Raw genomic sequence first — 19,884 nt, 5'->3', positions numbered from 1 at the left:
CAGGAAAAATTGGATTCAAGTCTTGTCTCTGACAGGAACTGGTTGTATGACCCTGGGCAAGTCGCTTAACTGGTTAATGTCCCCAGGCAGCTCTAATACTCTCAAAGTGGTTAGAGATGGATCTGCATTATTAACAGGAGGAGTTCCTGAGTGGGAGCTCCTTACACAAAGGTAGGGTAACTTAGGAGAAGACACAGCAGAAGGGGTTAACCATGAGAGAAGGTGAAGCACTATATAATTTCCTAAGAGCAGTTTCCCATTCCTTATTCACACGTGAGCAGACTGATAGCAGTGTAGCTATAACCTCAAATCATTTTAATGTCCGGAATGCCTATTTGTAAGAGCCTGAAGGAGAATAAGGTAGGGTTGTTTAAAAAACTCCTTCCTCTCTCCCTTCCTTCCTTCCTCACTTCCTTCCCTCCTTTCCTTCCTTCCCTCTTCCATTTCTTCCTTCCTCCTTCCTTTCCTTCCATCTTTCCTTCTTTCCTTCCTTCCTTCCTTCCTTCCTTCCTTCCTTCCTTCCTTCCTTCCTTCCTTCCTTCCTTCCTCTTTATTGAGAATCACTCTTAATAGGTTAACATCACAAACACTGATCTTAGGGAGGAGGATTTACAGTAATTGCTGATTACTGTCTGCTACAGTGAGAAGTGTAGAGAACAGGATGCATTATGGGTAGAGGACTGCAATTGGAACGAGACATTCGAGCCTGGATTCTGACTGTATATGAAAATGAGAAAGTCACTTATCTGAGCCTCAATTCACTCATCTGCAAAACAGAGACAATAAACCCATATATACTTCTTGCCCCAGAGGGTTTTTTTTTTTTTGGTAAAGACTATTTTATTTTTTCCAATTACATGTAAAGATAGTTTTCAATATTCTTTTTTTTTTTTGAGGAAGATACTTTGACCTTAAAACAGTATATAAAATGAGCTATTATGGGGCAGCTAGGTGGTGCAGTGAGTACAGCACCGGCCCTGGAGTCAGGAGGACCTGAGTTCAAATCGGCCTCAGACACTTGACACGCTTACTAGCTGTGTGACCTTGGGCAAGTCACTTAAACCCAATTGTGCTGCCTTCCTCCTCCAAAAAAAAAAGTGAGCTATTATTATCTAGGGAGATTTGTAGCTGTTTGACAAATTGGATTATTTATTTGGTCATCCTCAAGGACAAGACTCAATTTCCTCATTTGTAAAATGAAGAGTTTAGAGTAGATGATCTCTAAGGTCCCTTCTGGGGGTAGCTAGGTGGTTCAGTGGTTAGTGTGCTGGATCTGGAGTCAGCAAGACTCATTTTCCTGATTTCGGATCTAGCCTCAGACACTTACTAGCTGTGTGACCCTGTGTAAGTCACTAAATCCTATTTACCTCAGTTTCCTCATCTGTAAGATGAGCTGGAGAAGGAAATGGCAAACCACTCCAGTATCTTTGCCAAGAAAACCCCAAATGGAGTCACAAAGAGTCAGAAACGACTGAAATGAATGAACCACAAAAGGTCCCTCACAGCTCTGATATTTTGTAATTCTAAGGCCATAACTCTAGAAAATTAAAGTCAAATGCCCCACTATATAATTTGTCCCAAATGGAAACATGCTCCAGGACTCAACCAACTTCTGGGAATTGTAGTTGCTTACTTGTTAACCATAGAGGTGTTACAGATGAAAATGTGGATGGCGATCCCATTGCATCTGATGTCTCCAGCTCCACACAAGGTATGAAGTCCCTAGAAAACAAAAACCCCCCAGGAAAGAAGGGTTAAAATTCAAGGTTCCTGGCAGATCCTGCCCTCCCTCTGGTAACTAAAACAAAGAAGTCAACTCATTTGCATTAGGGATTGGGAGACTATCATGAACTCTGAGACAGGCAAAGACTGAAAGGAGCTGACTGAAGAACGCAAAATACCTCATGCCCGTATCCACTTCTTTAACCTCTAGCTTTTATGTTATAATCATTTAGAAAAGATGGCTAGGAATGATGGCACAAAGAATACACATGTGCTAGAGGAAGCTGGGCAGCTAGATGGTGCACTAGACAGAACACTGGGCCTGGAGTTAGGAAGACTTGTGTTCAAATTCGGCCTCAGACACTTATTAACTGTGTGACCGTGGGCAAGTCACTCAACCCTGTTTCCCTCAGTTTTCTCATCTGTAAAATGAGCTGGAGAAGGAAACGGCAAACCACTCCAGTATCTCTGCCAAGAAAACCCCAAATGGGGTCACAGAGAATGGGACATGACTGAAATGACTCAACAACATCTAGAGGCAGTTAGATGGTAAAGTGAATAGAACCCTGAACTTGGAGTCAGGAAGACCCAAATTCGAATCTAGTCTCAAACACTTTCTAGCTGTGTGACCCTGGGCAAGTCACTTAACCTATCTCTGCCTCACTTTCCTCATCCGTAAAGTGGAATGATAGTGGCACCTACCTCCTAGGGTTATCTCAAGGACAAAATGAGATAATATTTGTAAAGTGCTTTGCACAGTGCCTGGGAAGTAGTAGGTGATTAATAAGTGCTTAATAATTAAACAATTTTTTAACCTAATTGTGTCATATTCATGTCTTATTGGCCCAGCAAAACTGTCTCACTCTTCCTTCATTCATCCAGGAAATATTTATAAAGTATTACGAGGCTGTAAATTCCACAAAAACAGGAGCACGATACTGTACAGGCACATAGGGGGTACTTGATAGCTGCCTGTTGAGAGAATGTATGAATGCATGCATATGGTACGTAATGCACTGGAGGCCATCTTTCCCTATGTCCCTTCATGCCTAGCACAGTACTGAGCACATGATAGGCGTCAGCAAATACTTGTGGAATGAAATCAAAACTCATCCATCCTCTTGTCCGTTCCATCAGATCCCCACTTCCTGCGAGGTGACAACTGGCTAATTTCGTGAATTATTCTTCGTTAGTGTGCTAATGGGTGCTTTGCTGTTGTTTGGTCATTTTAGTCGTTTCCTCCATGACCCCATTTGGGACTTTCTTGGCAAAGAGACTGGAGCAGTTTGCCATTTCCTTTTCCAGTTTATTTTCCATGTGAGGAAACTGAGGCAAACAGAGGTAAGTGACTTGCCTAGGGTCACACAGCTAGTAAGTGTCTGAGGCCAGGTTTGAACTCAGGAAGACGAGTCTTCCCTGACTCCAGGCCCGGTGCTCTGTTCACTATGGCGCCACCTAGCTGCCCCAGTAACAGGTTTTTATGAGACTTCATTCCCAGTTGATTTAAATAGGGGCCTTCTGGGGACAATGCTTTCTTTCACTCTAAGGAATCTCTCTAATAATGGGCTCATAATCTGAGGAATAAGATATTTGGGAGGCAGTTGGGACCTGGTGATATTCCTCAAACCTCATTGTCAGGTTCCTGTTTTCTGTGAAAGGTTCAACGCTGAGATGGGGTTCTTTTGTATAACATCTCCTCATCACTGCCAAGGAAAGCAGCAGGGAGAGTTGATTCCTGCAGCATGATTCTGCAGTGAGAAGCCCTGGGAAGCTGGGGCAGAACTGAGTTGATACAGAAAGCTCCCTGTCCCTGGAAGTATTGAAGTTAAGATTGAATGACCTAGAAATGTTGTAGAAGGAATTCTAACATTGGGGGAGAGTTGAATTTGAGGATCCCTAAGTTTCCCTGAGATAATGCACGATACAGACATCAGCTCTCATGGTTATAATGATTATTCTGACTCCAACATTCTCTGATTTTCCCCTTGGAACCTTAGGCAGGTCATTTTATGTCTCTGGGGTTCACTTTCCTCTTTTGCACAAGTTGGAGATTAAACTAGATGTTTCCCTAATCCCTGTGGGGGATCATGGGATCATAGGATCAGAGTGGTTCAGAGAAAGGAAATGATTTGCTCAGAATAACATAAGTAGTAAGTGGTAGATGATGAATCTAACACAGATCCAACGCCAACTTCAGTGTCATATCCACTATACCACGATGCCTTTCTAAAAGTTGGGTAAGACATGGTCTCTGCCCTCATTGAGTTTATATGGTTCTATCTTTTGCCACCTTCAAATCTTCCCTGACTTGTGATTCCACTTTCTGCTAAATAATATAAATAAATAATATAAAGATGAATTGATAGAAAGTGTTAGTGGCTAGCAAAGGATGAATGTGTGACTTTCTCCCAGAAAAGATGTGTACTTTGTCAGCCACCTTCAGCTAATGGTGAGAATATCAGGCACAGGGCTAAGCATGTGAGGGCCACATTTGGGTCAAAGGGATGCTTTCCGTGCTCCTCCACCCTACCATGAATGTGACTGCCTTTACGTGAGGCTGACCCTACTTGGCACCCAGCCTGCCAGCAGTTGGATTATCACATACTGAATGAACCTTCCCTAAAAGAATGTAATTTCCTTGAGGTTACAGGCTATTTAATTTTTGTCTTTATATTCTAAGCCCCAAGGAAGAATGTGACTGCCTTCATGTGAGGCCAACCCTACTTGGCACCTAACCTGCCAACAGTTAGATTATCATGTACCAAATGAACCTTCCCCAAGAGAATGTAATTTCCTCGAGGTTACAGGCTATTTAATTTTTGTCTTTATATTCCCGGACCCTGTGGAATATAGCAGGTACTTAATAAATGCTTATTGGGTGAATAAATGAATGGATGAATGAACCAGGCCACAGAGGAGAGGAGAGGGCTGAGAAGGAGGTCTGGAATAATGACTTACGTTCACAAAGTCCATTTTTTTCTGGGATGCTTTTGGAATCTCAAATGGCTTCCACCTAAGCTGAAAAACAAGCACAGGCAAAAAATTTATTTCACAAAGGGAAGTTAGAGGTTTTTAATGAATGACATCTACACCGTGGAAGATGAAGCATGGAGCCCTGACTGCTGGTGTTTTTGTTATTTTGAAATTGATGATTATTAGTCACTTTCTTCCACAGGCACTGGTGGGATTTAAAAAAAAGTAAAAAAAAAAAAAGCCGCCCATTTTTTCCTATGACTTGCGGGGTGGTGCCTTCTATTCCTCCCAGCGGCAGACCGTGTCCCCTGGTTCCCTTCCTTTCTCCTTCAGACGCTGGAGCTTTGCTTTTTGACATTCTGCTCAGGCAGATCAGGGAGTTTCAACTGCTCCCGTTTTTATGCTATTTATAATCAGCTCCCCTTCCTGGCACACTAACTGCTCTGTGTGGGCTCCCAACACTGCAGAGGCTGCCTGGGGCTGCTTTTGCTTTCAGCCCTCGTAGTTCTGAATCATGACTTTAAACAAGTGAAAAAGTATTAAGTCTGGGTGACTGGGGGCAAGCCAGTGCCCCTCTCTGAGCCTTGGTGTTATTTGTAAAACGAAGAGTTGGGCTAAGTGATCTCGAAGGGCCCTTCTGGTTCTGACATCTTGTGATTCTGCAAATTGATCGTAGGTTTTATAAGTTACAGAACCACCATTCAGTTCCTTCACCAAGCTCAGGATTTGTCCCTAGGCTACCTGAAATTTTTATTTGAGTCATGACAATATTTGATTTGTTAATTAGGCAATATTTAACTTATTAATTAGACAACTGAAAGAATCAGAAGATGTCAGCAGGCTGGGGGCCCTGCCAGATGTGCCAGATTGCCAAGTGGTCCAAGGATTCATGATTTATTAATCAGCTCTGCATTGGGTTTAACAGAGCAAGGTGATGGGCTGTCAGAGGTCGATAAACAATGAGGTCTCTGAGCCCATCTGTTCCTAGAGTGACCCTTCTGCCTCAGCTCCCCTTGTACAATAGCTCAGATCAGCCTGGCGCCCAGCTCCCTGCTCAGTGTCTCCATTAGTCCTGAACAGCGGGTGGTGCTCATGCCCCGTCACTTCATGCTACATAAAATGAGTCAAAAAGCTGGAGAGAATATGGTTGGCAATTAGTCTACCACCTACCCACAGTCATGTGGTAGTCCTGAGTTTTTTTCAAAAGAAAATAAGGTTATCATAATTGGGAAATATTTGACTTGGGAATTTGAATTACACAGCTGAGTTCCTGATCCCCTCTACCCTCGGCTTCTAATACCTCCCCTCCCCCAAACTGTATTTTTTAATGTGTTCATTTTACATATATATATATGTGCATATGTACTCTCTCCTTTGAAAGACTATAAGCTTTTTGAGGGTAGGGACTGTTTCTTTTTTATTTTCGTATCCCTAGTACTTCTCACATTGTCTGGCATATATTGAGTAAGTAATAAATATGTGCTGTGCTGATAGCTTGCTGGGGAATGCCATACAGACACATACATTTTAATAATGTATTTCAAGGATCCATAACTTCACTGATGAGGATACTCCATCCCACAGAGACGGCAACCAGTGCCCCTACCCCCTCCATACCTTAGGAGAAAGCTTTTGCTAGTTGTTGTGGCTAAAAAGAAGAGATAGCTAGGTGGCACAGTGGATAGCATACCAGGTCTGAAGTCAGGAAGACTCATCTACATGAGTTCAAATCTGGCCCCAGACATTTACTAGCTAGGTGACCCTTGGCAAGTCTCTTAATCCTCTATGACGCAGTTTCTTCATCTGTGAAATGAGCTGGAGGAGGAAATAGCAAACCATTCCAGTATCTTTGCCAAGAAAACCCCAAATGGGGTCATGAAGAGCTGGACACAGCTGAACAACAAACAAGCGGCTGAACAAAATTCACCACCTGATGGCCAACTAGAAGACCTGATGAGCCTCTTTAAATTCAGGTAGGCTGTGAGGCCACTAGATGGTGTAATGAGTAGAGCGCTGGCCCTCGAGTCAGGAGGACTTGAGTTCAAATCCAGCCTCTGACACTTGACACACTTACTAGCTGTGTGACTTTGGGCAAGCCACTTAACCTCAATTGCTCTGCCTTCCCTCTCAAAAAAAAATTTAGGCGGCCTAAGCCTTGATTGACAGGCATTAAGACCTTCTGTGGGTTCAGGTTTTTGAAGGCTTCCTTGTCAAAGCTCACACTCTTTTGCCACAGCCTTTGGAAACTTGCACTGCATGATAAGACTTGGAAATATGACTTTGCTGAAGGATTTTTAAAAAAATTTTAATCAAAGGAAATCATGACTCAGCTCAAATCTCACCCTCTGTAGGAGGCCTTTCCCCACCTCATCTACTGCTAGTCCCATCCCTCTGAGATTACTATTCATCTGTTCTGCACACATAGTGGTTTGTTGTTTCTTCCATTAGACTGTAAGGTACTTGAGGGCAAGAATCTTTTTTTTTTTTTTTGCCTTTCTTTGTGTCCCTAGCACTTAGCACAGTGCCTGGTACACAGTAAGCATTTAAAAAACTTTTGTTGATTGATTGAAATTCCCTCATTGAGTAACATTGTGGAAGCTTTGGCTTTCTCTGGCACAAATGCAAAATAATGAGATATCCTTCCTCCATCTCTCCCCTCCCTCCCAAAAAAGGTGGCAGCCTTAGGATTTGAAACCCAATGTCCTCTGACTCAAAATCAGAGAATCAACAGTAGCTCCACTACACCACACTTTGTTGTTGTTCAGTCGTGACCGACTCTTCGTAACCCCATTTGGGATTTCCTTGGCAAAGATATTAGAGTAGTTTGCCATTTCCTTCCCCAACTCATTTTACAGATGAAGAACTGAGGCAAATACTATAAAGTGATTTGCCCAATATCACCCAGATAGTAAATGTCTGAGGCTGGATTTGAACTGGGAAAGGGAGTCTTCTGACTTCAGACCTCAGCACTGTGCCACCTCACTACCCTACACCATACTACCCCACAAGACTAGTTGACCTAGGGAAAGTGAATGAATCAAATAGATTTATAGGTGAGGGTTTCCTGTACTATAGAACAGCCTTATTTCCGGGAAGGCAGCCCTCAGGCAAGGAAAAGCAAAACTTCAAGGAAAAGAGGGAATAGATGGTGAGGAAACAAAAATACTCTTAAATAGGAGCTTTATGGTCCTCTGGCACTGAAAGCATTTCCTCCAAGAAAAGAGATTCTTAGGAAGGAGCGAGCAAGCGGTGGGAATGACACATTCCACAATTAGATACAGGTATATCAGGGTCTGATGATGACTTCGGGAAGCCCAGAGTGACTTGTTTGGTGGGGGTGAATCTGAATGAGACATGAAGCTGTAATGTTATAGAGGATGGGGAGGAGCTAGTGATCGAGCATAATGGGCATAATGGGTAAGTGAATGTAATGGGGGACTCAAGTCTAGGATTTCTGGGGAAGTTTTGCATGAGATTCTGTCTGGACATAAGTCCTAAGAAGCAGAAAGAACTCTAGCCTCTAAGAGGCTGTGGAGATGGAGGTTAGGGAGAGGAGATGACAAGATATGAAGGGCTTTAGGTGAGTAGATGGAATAGTATCACCAGAGCTGGACATGAAATATCTTCAGCTAGGGCCTGGTGGGCAGCTTAATTTTGCCCAATACTATATGTGGTGATATTAATTAGGCCCATTTCCTCTCTGATGGGCTGCTATAACTATCCCTTCCAAAGTGGAACCTCTGAAAGTTTGGTAGGAGCAATTAAATTATACACAATAATAATAATAATTTAGAACTGGGGGTGAGGAATCTTACAGATCAATTAGTCTAAACTCCCCATTTCTCAGAGGAGAAAACTGAGAGAAGGCAATAGTTAATTCATTTATTCTGAAGGGTTTTTTTTTAATTAATAAGAGATACTGATTAAGACAATGATCCAAAGGACTCATGATGAAAAATGCTATCTACCTCCAGAGAGGGAACTGATTAAGACTGAGTACAGATTAAAGTATAATCCTTTTCATTTTGTTTTTCTTGCTTTTTTGCAACATAGCTAATATGGAAATACGTTTCACATGAGTTCACAAGTATAATTGATATCGCATTGCTTGCTTTCTCAATGGGTAGGAGAGGGACTAGAGGGAAGGAGAGAATTCAGAAGTTCAAAATTTTTTAAAAAATTGATGAGATATCAGTGCAGGATAACAGAAGGACAATTCCAATGTTGCACAAGTGAGAGATGGAGGGAGGGAGGCAGGGAGGGATGGAAAGGGAACAAGAATTTATTAAGCACCTTCTATATGCAAAGCCTTGTGCTAAGAGTCTGCCTGCTGTCATCTCAACTGATCCTCACAACAACCTTGTGAAGTATTATTATCTCCATTTTATGATTGAGGAAACTGAGGAAGACAGAGGTTAAGTGACTTGGCCAGTGTCACACAGCTAGTTAGTGTCTGAGGCAAGATTTCTTTTAGCTTTTTTTTTTGGGGTGAATAGTATTTTTTTTCTAGTTACGCGTAAAGATAGTTTTAATATGCATTTTTTATAAAATTTTGAGTTTCAGATTTTTTCTTGCTCCCTCTCTCCTCCCCACCCCCTCCCCAAGATGGCAAGCAATTTGATATAGGTTATACATGTGCAATTATGTAAACATATTTCCACATTGGTCATGTTGTGAAAAAAGAAACAGAACAAAAAGGAAAAGCCACAATAAAACAAAAGAAAGTGGAAAAGTATGCTTCGATCTGCATTCAGATTCCATAGTTCTTTCTCTGGATGTGGATAGCGTTTTTCATCATGAGTTTTTTTGAATTGTCTTGGATCATTGTATTGCTGAGAAGAGCCAAGTCTAACAAAGTCAGTCATCGTACAATGTTTCTGTTACCGTGATAATGTTCTCTTGGTTCTGCTCCCCTCACTCAGCATCAGCTCATAGAAGTCTTTCCAGGTTTTTCTGAAGTCCACCTGCTCATCATTTCTTATAGTACAATAGTATTCCATTACATTCATATGCCACAACTTGCTTGGCTATTCCCTAATTGACAGATATCCCCTTAATTTCTTTGTGAGGCCAGATATTAGCACAAGTCTTCCCTACTCCAGGCCCAGCACTCTACCTACTGAGCCACCTATCTGAAAAGAGCATGAGGTCTGGAATTAGAGTACCTGGGTTCAAACCCTAGGTCTGTCATCTGTGAGACCATGAACAAGTCACTTGATTCCTCCAGGTCTCGGTTTACTCATCTGTTAAAAAATGAAGAGGTTGGGCATAATGATATCTAGGGTCCCTTTAAGCTCTAAATCCTAAAATCCTATGAAATGTGAAGAGAAATGAAGTTGTTTTAATCACTGCCTCTGCTGTGTAAAGTGAATCCTTCACGAAGGATTGACCGCAAGACGTAGACAAGAGTTGTACTGGATCAGAGGGCATGAATTAGCTGCCTTCTATACTACTAGAGGCAGCCAGGTGGCCCAGTGGATAGTGTTCAACTTGGAGTCAGAAGGCCCTGAGTTTGAATCCAGCCTCAGATACCCACTACCTCTATGACCCTGGGCAAGTCACTTAGCCTCCTCCAGTCTCGGTTTCCTAATCTATAAAACAAGAGGCAGCTGGGTACTGCAGTGGATAGAGGATTGGAGCTAAATTCAGGAAGACCTCAGTTCAAATCCAGACTCAGACACTGTCTGTGTGACTGTGGGAAAGTCACTTAATTATTATCTCCCTTAGTTTCCTCATTTGTAAAATGGAAAAAAATAATAACACCTACCTCCCAGAGTTGTTGTGAGCATCAAATGAAATAGTATTTGTAGAGTGCTTTGCAAATCTTTTTTTTAATTATTTTATTTCTGTGTAAGCTAAAAGGAAATTTACACACTTAAATCTCGAAAGACCTGGGGCATGCCTATTTCCCTTGTTAGAGGTTCTTCTACATCTCTCCTTTTTCTGTAGAAATTTCCCCATTTACAATAGTCTTTTACTGTATACACAGCCTAAACCATAGCAATCTATTTAGTTTTACACTGTGCAAAATCCTCAAACAAAATAGTGAAACAAAAAAAAAATCAGTAACAGATCTTAAAAGTGCTGTATAAAGGCTAGCTTGTTGTAAGAATTTATATAGCACTTTAAGGAGGGTAGCCAGGTGGCAAACTGGATAGAATACTAGGTCTGGAGTCAGAAAGACTCAAGTTCAAATGTGACCTCAGACACTTAGCTGTGTGATCCTGGGCAAGTCACTTAACCCTGGTTGCCTTAGTTCCTCATCTGTAAAATGATATAGAGAAAGAATTGGCAAACCATATATTTGCTATTAGGGGTTAAATGTGCATATGAAGAAGGGTAAGCAGAGGATATATTTTATTCAAAATTTCCAAAAATCTTTTTAAAGATGACTCGTAAAAATGAGCCATCACAGGATTGAGAGAATATTTTATTATGACTAAGGCGTTGAGTTTGAAACAGGAAACCAAGAATAAGCAGAACTGGGAACTTTGCTGAATGGTGCTAATCTCATGTAACATTTTTTTTTAAATGAAGAGGTACTATTGCATTGTGGGTAGAGAACTGGCCTTGAAGATAGGAAGACTTTGGGTTCAAGGCCAAGACCAGCCTCTGATAGATACTGGCTGTGTGATGCTGGGAAAATCAATGGTCTATGCAACCATCTTAGGTTACGAGTTACAGAGAGTGCTCATTTGCCCTGGTAGAGAGAATTCCTAGAGGCTATAGTTCCCTCTCTTGATGAAATCACAGATCTGGTCCCTCTCCCTATCCCCATCCCTAAATAAATAAACAAATAAATCCCTAAATAAAATAAATGTAGAAGGTTCAGACAAAGGCAATTAAAATGATCAAGGAATTGGCATTGGAGGTAGACATGATTTATTTATTAAAAACCAAAACCCTGAATTCTCCATAAAGGACAAAAGGCTAAGTGAGTATATATAAAAGGAACAGACACATTGTTCACTAAATTCTTTTGATGCTTTTGAAGTTTAAGATAAATCCATGTTGGATAATAGAAGTCTCACATTAGCAGGTACCCCTAGGACCCAGCTTTAATGAGGAGTACTTTCACTTGGAATAAAAATAGTAGGGGGGTGGGGTGGAAAATGGAAGCATCATAAAGGATCATCTGACTGTAGATTCCATTGGTCTAGGAGAAGAGGTGGTCCAATTCTTGTGTTCAAGGGAATTGGAGGATAAGGTTTTCCCAGGGGAGGGCAAAATATTAATGGAAATCTAGGAGTTGGGATTGTCCCGGGGTAGTTCTCCCTTGTGATAGAATAGGCCATTGGTCAACCTCAAAGTACAGAGATGGTGGTTGCTGCAGGGATGAAACACTGTCCCTGCCTCTACTCACACACTCACCTTTGGGTCCCTGGGGCAAAGCCCTGTTCATCTCATGCTAGTTAAAGTCTGTCTAGGGTGCAATAGGGTGACAGGGCAGGAGTAAGAAGGGATACTCTCAAACTTTACTATTTGTAAATGTGTCAGGATAGAGGCCTGTGATTTTATCAATGTGGGAATTATTTGTTAGAATTTCAAAACATGTCTAAATGTACAATCTTATAGAATCTCTTAGGAAACAGAAGGTTCAAGTGACTTGACCATGGCCACACAACTAATGTGTCAGAGGCAAAATGTGAGCTCAGGTCTCCCTAACCAAAGTCATTTCTCTATCTGCTATGACATACTACCTCTCCCATATTTTTACTGAAGAAAAAGCTAATTTTCCATGCTATTCATATATTTATTTTATGATAAATTATAAATATGTTCCCAGGAAAGCTTAAACTCTCTAGTGTAGAAATATTTAGGCACAATTTTCAAATCTTCCCTTGGGTGCACAGAGAGGCCTTGCCCTGGCTCTGGGTAAAAGAACCATTTCAGGGAGAAAGGAAATGAGGCCTATTTTGTATGACATTTCTTAACCTTTTGAAATTGATGTCATGAATAACAACCACATTCTCTTTAATATAAGTCTTTTGTACCATTATTAGAATAGAATAGGGAAAAGCTTGGAGAAGAATTTTATTTTGTAGTCACAACATGGGAGGTAAACAGTGCTAGGCTGAAGAGAATAGAGAGCAGGCAGGTCGTGCAGTGGACTGAGCACTGGACCTGTTGTTAGGGAGACCTGAGTTCAAATCCAGCCTCATATACTTACTAGCCATGTCACCCTGGGGAATTCACTCTTTCTGCCTCAACTTGTTGAGGATCAAATGAGATAATATCTATAAAGTGCTTTGCAAACCTGAAAGCATGACATAAATGCTAGCTACTACAGTAGATTCTGATGATTGTTTTGAAGACCCCAAAGATGCTTGATGAGCTCAGCCTGAGTTCTGTGTCATAATTCTAAGCCAATGGGATCATAGATGTAGAGTTTGAAGGGAACTCGGAGGTCGCCCCATCCAAACTTTTCCTTTTCTAAGTAAGGAGAGTTGAAATTCACTGAGAGTAAGTGAGGGAGCTGGGATTCAAACCTCAGCCCTTTTACCCCCAATCCAGCTCCATTTACTGTATCACGTGGGCTCCCTGGGGTTGGTCTGTGAAAGGTGAGAATAGGGAACTCCCAGAGGAGAAAACTTTCCCTTATCAGAGCAGGTTGGCACCTTCTCTGCAATTTACAGTCTTAGAGGGAAGTGGAAGGAAACAAGTACCTACTATGTGCCTGGCACTGTGGTAAGGACTTTCAATTATTGACTCATTTGATCTTTACAACAACCCCAAGAAGTAGGTGCTGCTGTTATACCCACTTTACAGGTGGGGAAACTGAGGCAGATTGAGGTTAAAGTGACTTGCCCAGGGTCACACAACTAGTGTCAGGCTGGATTTGAACTCAGGTCTTCCTGACTCCAGGTCCAGTACTCTATTCACTTCGACATCTAGCTGCCTTTCTTAGAGAGCTGCCTGAAGATCCGAGAGTTTAAGTGACTTGCCGAGGAGGGACAAAGACTTAGCTGACCCATGTCTTCCTGGCATGATCCCAGCTTTTCATCTGCTTTGACATGAAGGGGAGGAGTGGGTAAGAACAGAAGATCTACTTTAAGTTTTTGGATGGAAAGGGATGTCAGAGACACAAAAATAATTTCTTCAAACCTACTTGACCGAGTCTGGAGGGGATTTTTCAGTGCCATTGAAAAGTGAGAGAGGAAAATTGAAAAATGAACAGAAACCACTGGACTTTAATTATTGAAGCATGAATCAGGAAAGGAATACCAACATATCAAGATGGAATAAATGAAAAGACAAGAGAATCATATTATCAAGAATACTGTATGTGTTTAGTGAAGCAAAGAAATCAGAATTATGGTTGAGGCCAAGTCAGAGAGAAGGGGGGAATCACAAAACCATTACCTTTGATCTGCTAGGTGGCATTATAGATAAAGTGCCAGGCCTGGAGTCAGGAAAACCTGGGTTCAAATCTGGTCTTAGATACTTACTGGCAGTGTGACCCTGGGCAAGTCACTTAACCCTGTTTGCCTCAGTTCCTCATCTGTAAAATGAGCTGGAGAAGGAAATGGCGAGCCACTCCAGTATCTTTGCCAAGAAAACCCCAAAATGAGGTCATGAAGAGTTGGACAAGAATGAAACGACCCAACAACAACCTTAACAAAAGTGGATTTCACAGAACAATTGCCTAGATACATGCTTGTGACCATGACAAGTACAAGAGAACAGGGAGACTCTTGGAGAAGAAATTTAATTGGTGGCTTGCTGACATATGGAAGGTGACTAAAAAGTTGGAAAACAGGGAAATGAGAAGTAAAACAGCCCTGGAGAAGGTCTGTAGAAATGTCCTTTTCTCTTTTCTTTGCAGAGCTGAAGGCCGAAGAGGAGAGGTCTCCTATCTCCTGTCACACATGATTGATATGTCGAATACTTTTTCTGAATGGCTCTTTTTATCTTTTTGAAAAAATTTTTTATAAGGGACAGCTCAGTGAGTAAGAGAAGAACAAAGATATATTCAGAAATGAAGATGAGGTAAAAACAAAAATATGAATATAAAAAATTTTAAGATAAAGATACAAAAAACAAGATTAGATCAAGGGAAATGGGTCAACGGGAATGATCCAAAGCTGTTTTTAGGGACACTGGGAGCATATGGCACACCCATACTTACCCATTATGTCACAACCTCTGCTTGCCTCGGTTTCCTTGTTTGTAAAATGGGAATGTTAACAGCACTTACCTTAGGGTTATTGTGAGCACCAAATGATATTTTAATAGTTATGAGGCTCTTAGCACAGTGCCTGGCACACAGTAAGTGCTGTATAAATGTTAGCTATTATTATTATTTTTATTACACTTGGGGCAAAGACATGTTCATGATGGGGGAAAAAATACCTGGTTGAGTTACATCACTAGATCTGGTCTCTTAGTTACCCAGCAGAGGACAATAGCTTACAAATTAGATCACTCCCTAAGGGAAGCTGGGGAAAGAACCTACCTGCCTTAGGACAGAAGAAGATTAAGAGTTCCTAGTTATGGAAAGAAAGAAAGTATTCCCCTGAGAGTAACCACACTTTCCAGAATCCAGTTTGGACAACAAGATACTCTCTGATAATCATCAGGACCTGGGATCCTTTCATCCCTATTCTTGAGGAATATGTTCAGATGTGTTGGTCAGTCAATAAATTTATTAAGCACCAAGTACGTGCCAGGCCAGGCACTGGGCTAAGCTCTGCTCTTGAGGAGCTCCCAATCTAAGGGGTGAGACAACATGCAAATAACTCTGTACGGACGTTGAACTGGATGAACTGGAAACAATGAACAGAGGGAAGGCATAGAATTAAAAGGGATTGGGAAAGCAGGTGGGATTTTAGCTGAGACTTGAAGGAAGCCAGGGAAGCTGGGAGGCTGAGATGAAGAGGGAGAGCATGCCATGCATGAGAGACAGTCAGTGGAAAAAGCCCAGTTTGGGGAGTGTCTTGTTTGAGGAATAGCAAGGAGGCCAGTGTCAGTGCAGCATTTCTAGTAAGGAACTGGCTTCGAAGATAGGAATAGCTGGGTATAAGTCCTGCCTCAGACATATACTGACTGAGTGAGCCTAGATAATCTCTCAGAGCTTCAGTTCCAGGCCTATGAGTTGCAGAGAAGGTGCCCGCTTATATTGGTAGAAGGAGGCCCCTCTTTGGGGAGCTCCTTGTACCAATGAAATCATAGGTCCGGGTCCTATTACTGGATAAGTTGCCTATATTTTGTTATAAGGATGGTCAGGAACCTGTGGAAATTTTTATTGACTTGCAAAATTTTAACTGAGTCAATGCACATTCTTTCTTACACTCCTTGTCTTTTAGCTAAGAGAATGCAAACTGTGTCCATTCTCATTCTTTTGCACAGAGTCTTCTCCAAACACAAATTTCAGCTTGGCTGATTGTACTTGCATTTCTTTCAACCCCACGCCTGGTTTATTTTAGGTCCTCTGTTGTGTTTGTCCTTTGTATTCGAAAAGGACCATGACATCAGGGAGATGATGATGTGAATTGTGGTTGACTTTGATTTGAGTGAGAGTGTGCAAGGTCACCAGTCTCACTTTCTCCTCCAGAGCCATCTGGGTCCAGTGGCCTGATATTCATCAGGACTACTGGAGATGGCCCAGCATGCATTGGAAGACCCTGGTCCTTTTAGGCTAAGGTCTTTTCAGGTTCTCACTTTGAGTGAGGTAAGGCCCACTCAGTGAATAGGCCTCTTTAAGATGTTAATCAAGGGATGGCCCCTGTAATCAAAACTCAAAAAAAAAAAAATCAAACTGGGAGGGGAAGATCCTCAAGGTTCCTGGCCAAAAGAGAAACAGTTATTATTTATATTTAATGGCTAGGCCCTCTGTACAAAATGCAGAAAGGCAGATGTGCATCATGGCTAGAGAGCTAGCTTCAAAACCAAGGAGACCTGGGTTCAGTTCCTGCCTTTCACATATTCTAGCTGTGGGACCCTGAGTCCCTCAATGCAACACTTAAGTTTAAACAAGTTGCAATGAAGGTGCCAATTTGCATTGCTAGAGGGAGTTTCCCTGGGTCAATTAATTTAGAGGTCTAGTGCCTATCCCCTATGTACATCTTATGCCTTTATGACTGAGTTACCTGATTAGGGTCAGGCTCTACTTCATCCCAGTTGTGAGTGAGGTGGCCTTGGTCAATGGATTCAAAAGGCTTGTGAATGACGGAAGGTAGAATTCTGTACAGCCAGCTATGGAAGAAAAGAGAAAGTGATAGATTTAGAAAACTTAATGAATGATGCAGAGCCATGACCAAAAGTACATGCAACCCAGCTGGGTGAGTACACATGTGAGAAGCAACACCATTTATGGCTCCATGGTGACTTTCCCTACCTTCTCTTTGGCCTCCCACCCCCACCCCTGCCAAATCCTCCAAAGCATTTGGTGCACTGATCAAGGCAGTGAAATGGTTGATTTATGAGTTGGTACAACATCAGAAGATAGGACAAGCAGTGAATAATTGTATAACATGCTTTAACTCTTCTGTGCCTCAGTTTCCTCATCTGTAAAATGAACATGTTGATTTTTACTGTTCCTTACAGCTCTAAATCCTATGATTTTGTGATGTCATAGGGGAAGCCTATTAGAAATTCATTTTAGTTCAAATATTAAGAAATCTATATTGCTTTAGTCTAGAACTCTTTTTCTCAGGCCTTTTCTTTTAGGAAAGTAGGTAAAAAGGTCAAGACCAAAAGCCAAGGCCCTGGAAAATGAGTTAAGGGAGATAACCAAACTTAGAACTAGAAATACCTCCTCTTGTTCTAGCATAGTGCTCAACACATAGTAGGCACTTAATAAATGCTTGTTGGTTTTGCTAGTTAATATCCTCCCCTTTCCCCTTCCCTTAAATAGAGTTATGACCCAACTAAGGACAGCACCCTTTCCCTCCTTTTCTTAAAGGTATTAGGATATTGATCAGAGCAAAGAGTTCCCTTTAATTATTTCAGAAGTGTCCTTGATGCTAGGGGTCAAAGAGGTATGAATGGTTTTTTTTCCAAGCACAGTTCTGAAAAAATTAAGTGCCTATTATTCTACTAGATGGGTTAGAATGTTAACCCCAAACTCTGTTTTATCATGTTGTGACATTTTCCTCATTCAAGATTCCTATAAATGTTACTTTTAAATGTTTTGACATGTCTGAGGGATTCAGAGGGACTCTGACAATGTGGACATTTCTTTCCGAGCAGAACAATGCTTGAATTCAGAATAATGTTAAATTAATTTAAAAATGTCTCTGGCAGACTCGTGCCTGAAATGCAGATTATGGTATTTTTTTTTGACACCATGATCCTTCCCAATTAAAACTATAAATGGAATCTGGGGAGTGGAGAATCCTTTGTAGAGTATCTGGTGGCAGCATTCCAAAGTTGCGATAAAAGTTACAAAAAATAAGGGACTGAACTCCTTATATTCTGGAACTAAATAACAATAATACAAACTGACATTTACATAGTGCTTTAAATACTTTAAAAGTGCAAAAATGCTTTCTGAACACAACTTTATTTGATTTTTACCACAACCCTCTAAGGTAGGTTTTATAAGGTATCATTGTCTCCATTTTAAACATGAGGAAACTGAGACTTAGGTTAAAAGGGAATTAAATGAATACCTATATGTGTATTTATATAGGACTTTAAGGTTTGGAAAGTGCTTTACAAATATTATCTCATTTTATCCTCATAGCAACCCTAGGAGGTGGGTGGTATTATTATCCCATTTCACAAATGAGAAAACGAGCAGAAATTGTCTCACTATTAATAACAATAATAATAATATTATTATCATCATCACAATTAGCAAGCATCTGGGGCTAGGTGGGGACTCCAGTTTTCCTGACTCCAGGTCCATCCACTGCACCACCTAGCTCACTTTCTGATGGGTACACAGAGGGAAAATCAAATTATGATCCTTGCTAGTAGGACAATGGGAATATGGTGGAACATGTATTGTCTTTGAGGGTAGGTGCTGCTTTGTTTTAGGTTTTTTGTCTAGTTAAGTACACAGTAAGCACTTATTAAATGCTGTTGAGTCACTGACTGAATGATTGATTGACTGGATTTGAATTCAGAAATTTGGGCTCTGGCTAGCCACTGATGAACTATGTAGTTTGGGCAAATTGCTTCTCCTCCCTGGACCTCTGTTCCATTAGGATTGGGTTAGAGTAGCTAATGAAGCTCCTTTCCAGTTTAGATTCTATGATACTTATGGATCACTTCTGGACAACTACAACTATGGAGCAATCAGACACCCTGGGTCACAAACAGTAGGTTACCTTGCCTTCTACTTGACTTAAGGAGCACCATAGACTCATAGATTTAGAGCCAGAAGGGACCTTAGAGATCACCAAATTCACCCTTCCCCTGTGCCACCCCATCTTATGTATGAGGACGTTAAGGTCAGCAGATGATGTGGTTTGTTCCAGTCACTTAGGTCAGGGCTCTCCAACCTTAGGTTTTTATTGAAACAATAGACAATATATTTTGATTTGCCATTTTAGTGAGAGCTCTGTGGTAGCTCAGCTTCGTTGACTAAAGCATTTAGGTAAATTTCTAGGTGGTCCAATAAATTGCACTGCCAGTCGTATTCGGCCCCTGGGCCACATTTTGGGCAGCCCTGCCTTAGGTTGCTATAGAACTGAAATTTGAACTCAAGTCCTCTTGTTCCAGATCCAGTGCTGTTGCCACCGCACTACAAAGCATGGAGGTTGCATAGCCTATTGCAACTCTTTAAGTGCCATTTTCCTGGCTGCAGTTTCACATCTGGCAGGATAGATTACTCAGAGCCTGAGGGGTCAAATAAATATTCCCTTTAATAAAAACATATTCAAAAAGCAGTCTCCAAAGCAGCTAAAAGTAGACCAGGAAAGTAAAAGCAAGTAAAGACTGCCAGTAAGGAAATTAAAAACCGTCGGCAAAGAGTTTCCTTGGGACCTTGAAAGGAGCCTAGAGAACTCTCTGCTAAATCGTTAAAAAACTGCTCTTATATTCTTGTTGCTCAATGGACCCTGTCTGAGTCCCAGACCAATCCACCTGGAGGCAAAGTTCACTGTTCTGTGCTGACAATAGTCCAGGCTGGGAGTCTGGAGGGGTTAACAAATGCCTCCCCAGTTCTACCAGTGTCCTGGGTCATAACAACCACTACAGTATTCCTGAACTTTACCATTTTTAAAAAATGATGAACTTAGT

The 19,884-nt window shown here is 41.4% G+C and overlaps 1 protein-coding gene across 1 annotated transcript in view; it reads right to left on the bottom strand.

Annotated features, from left to right (window-relative positions):
* Positions 1 to 19,884, bottom strand: part of HGD (homogentisate 1,2-dioxygenase) — a 92,477-nt gene that overhangs the window by 37,598 nt on the left and 34,995 nt on the right. Inside the window, exons 4-6 of the mRNA XM_036744591.1 lie at positions 16,785 to 16,890; positions 4,681 to 4,740; positions 1,634 to 1,722 (exon numbers count right to left, since the gene is read on the bottom strand). Coding sequence (XP_036600486.1) covers positions 1,634 to 1,722; positions 4,681 to 4,740; positions 16,785 to 16,890 — 255 coding nt within the window. The remainder of the gene's footprint in view (positions 1 to 1,633; positions 1,723 to 4,680; positions 4,741 to 16,784; positions 16,891 to 19,884) is intronic.

The sequence above is a fragment of the Trichosurus vulpecula genome, chromosome 2, assembly GCF_011100635.1.
Source record: "Trichosurus vulpecula isolate mTriVul1 chromosome 2, mTriVul1.pri, whole genome shotgun sequence".
Taxonomy (NCBI): domain Eukaryota; kingdom Metazoa; phylum Chordata; class Mammalia; order Diprotodontia; family Phalangeridae; genus Trichosurus; species Trichosurus vulpecula.
Note: the sequence above shows the minus strand (reverse complement) of the source record. Positions and strands in the feature narration are given on the sequence as shown.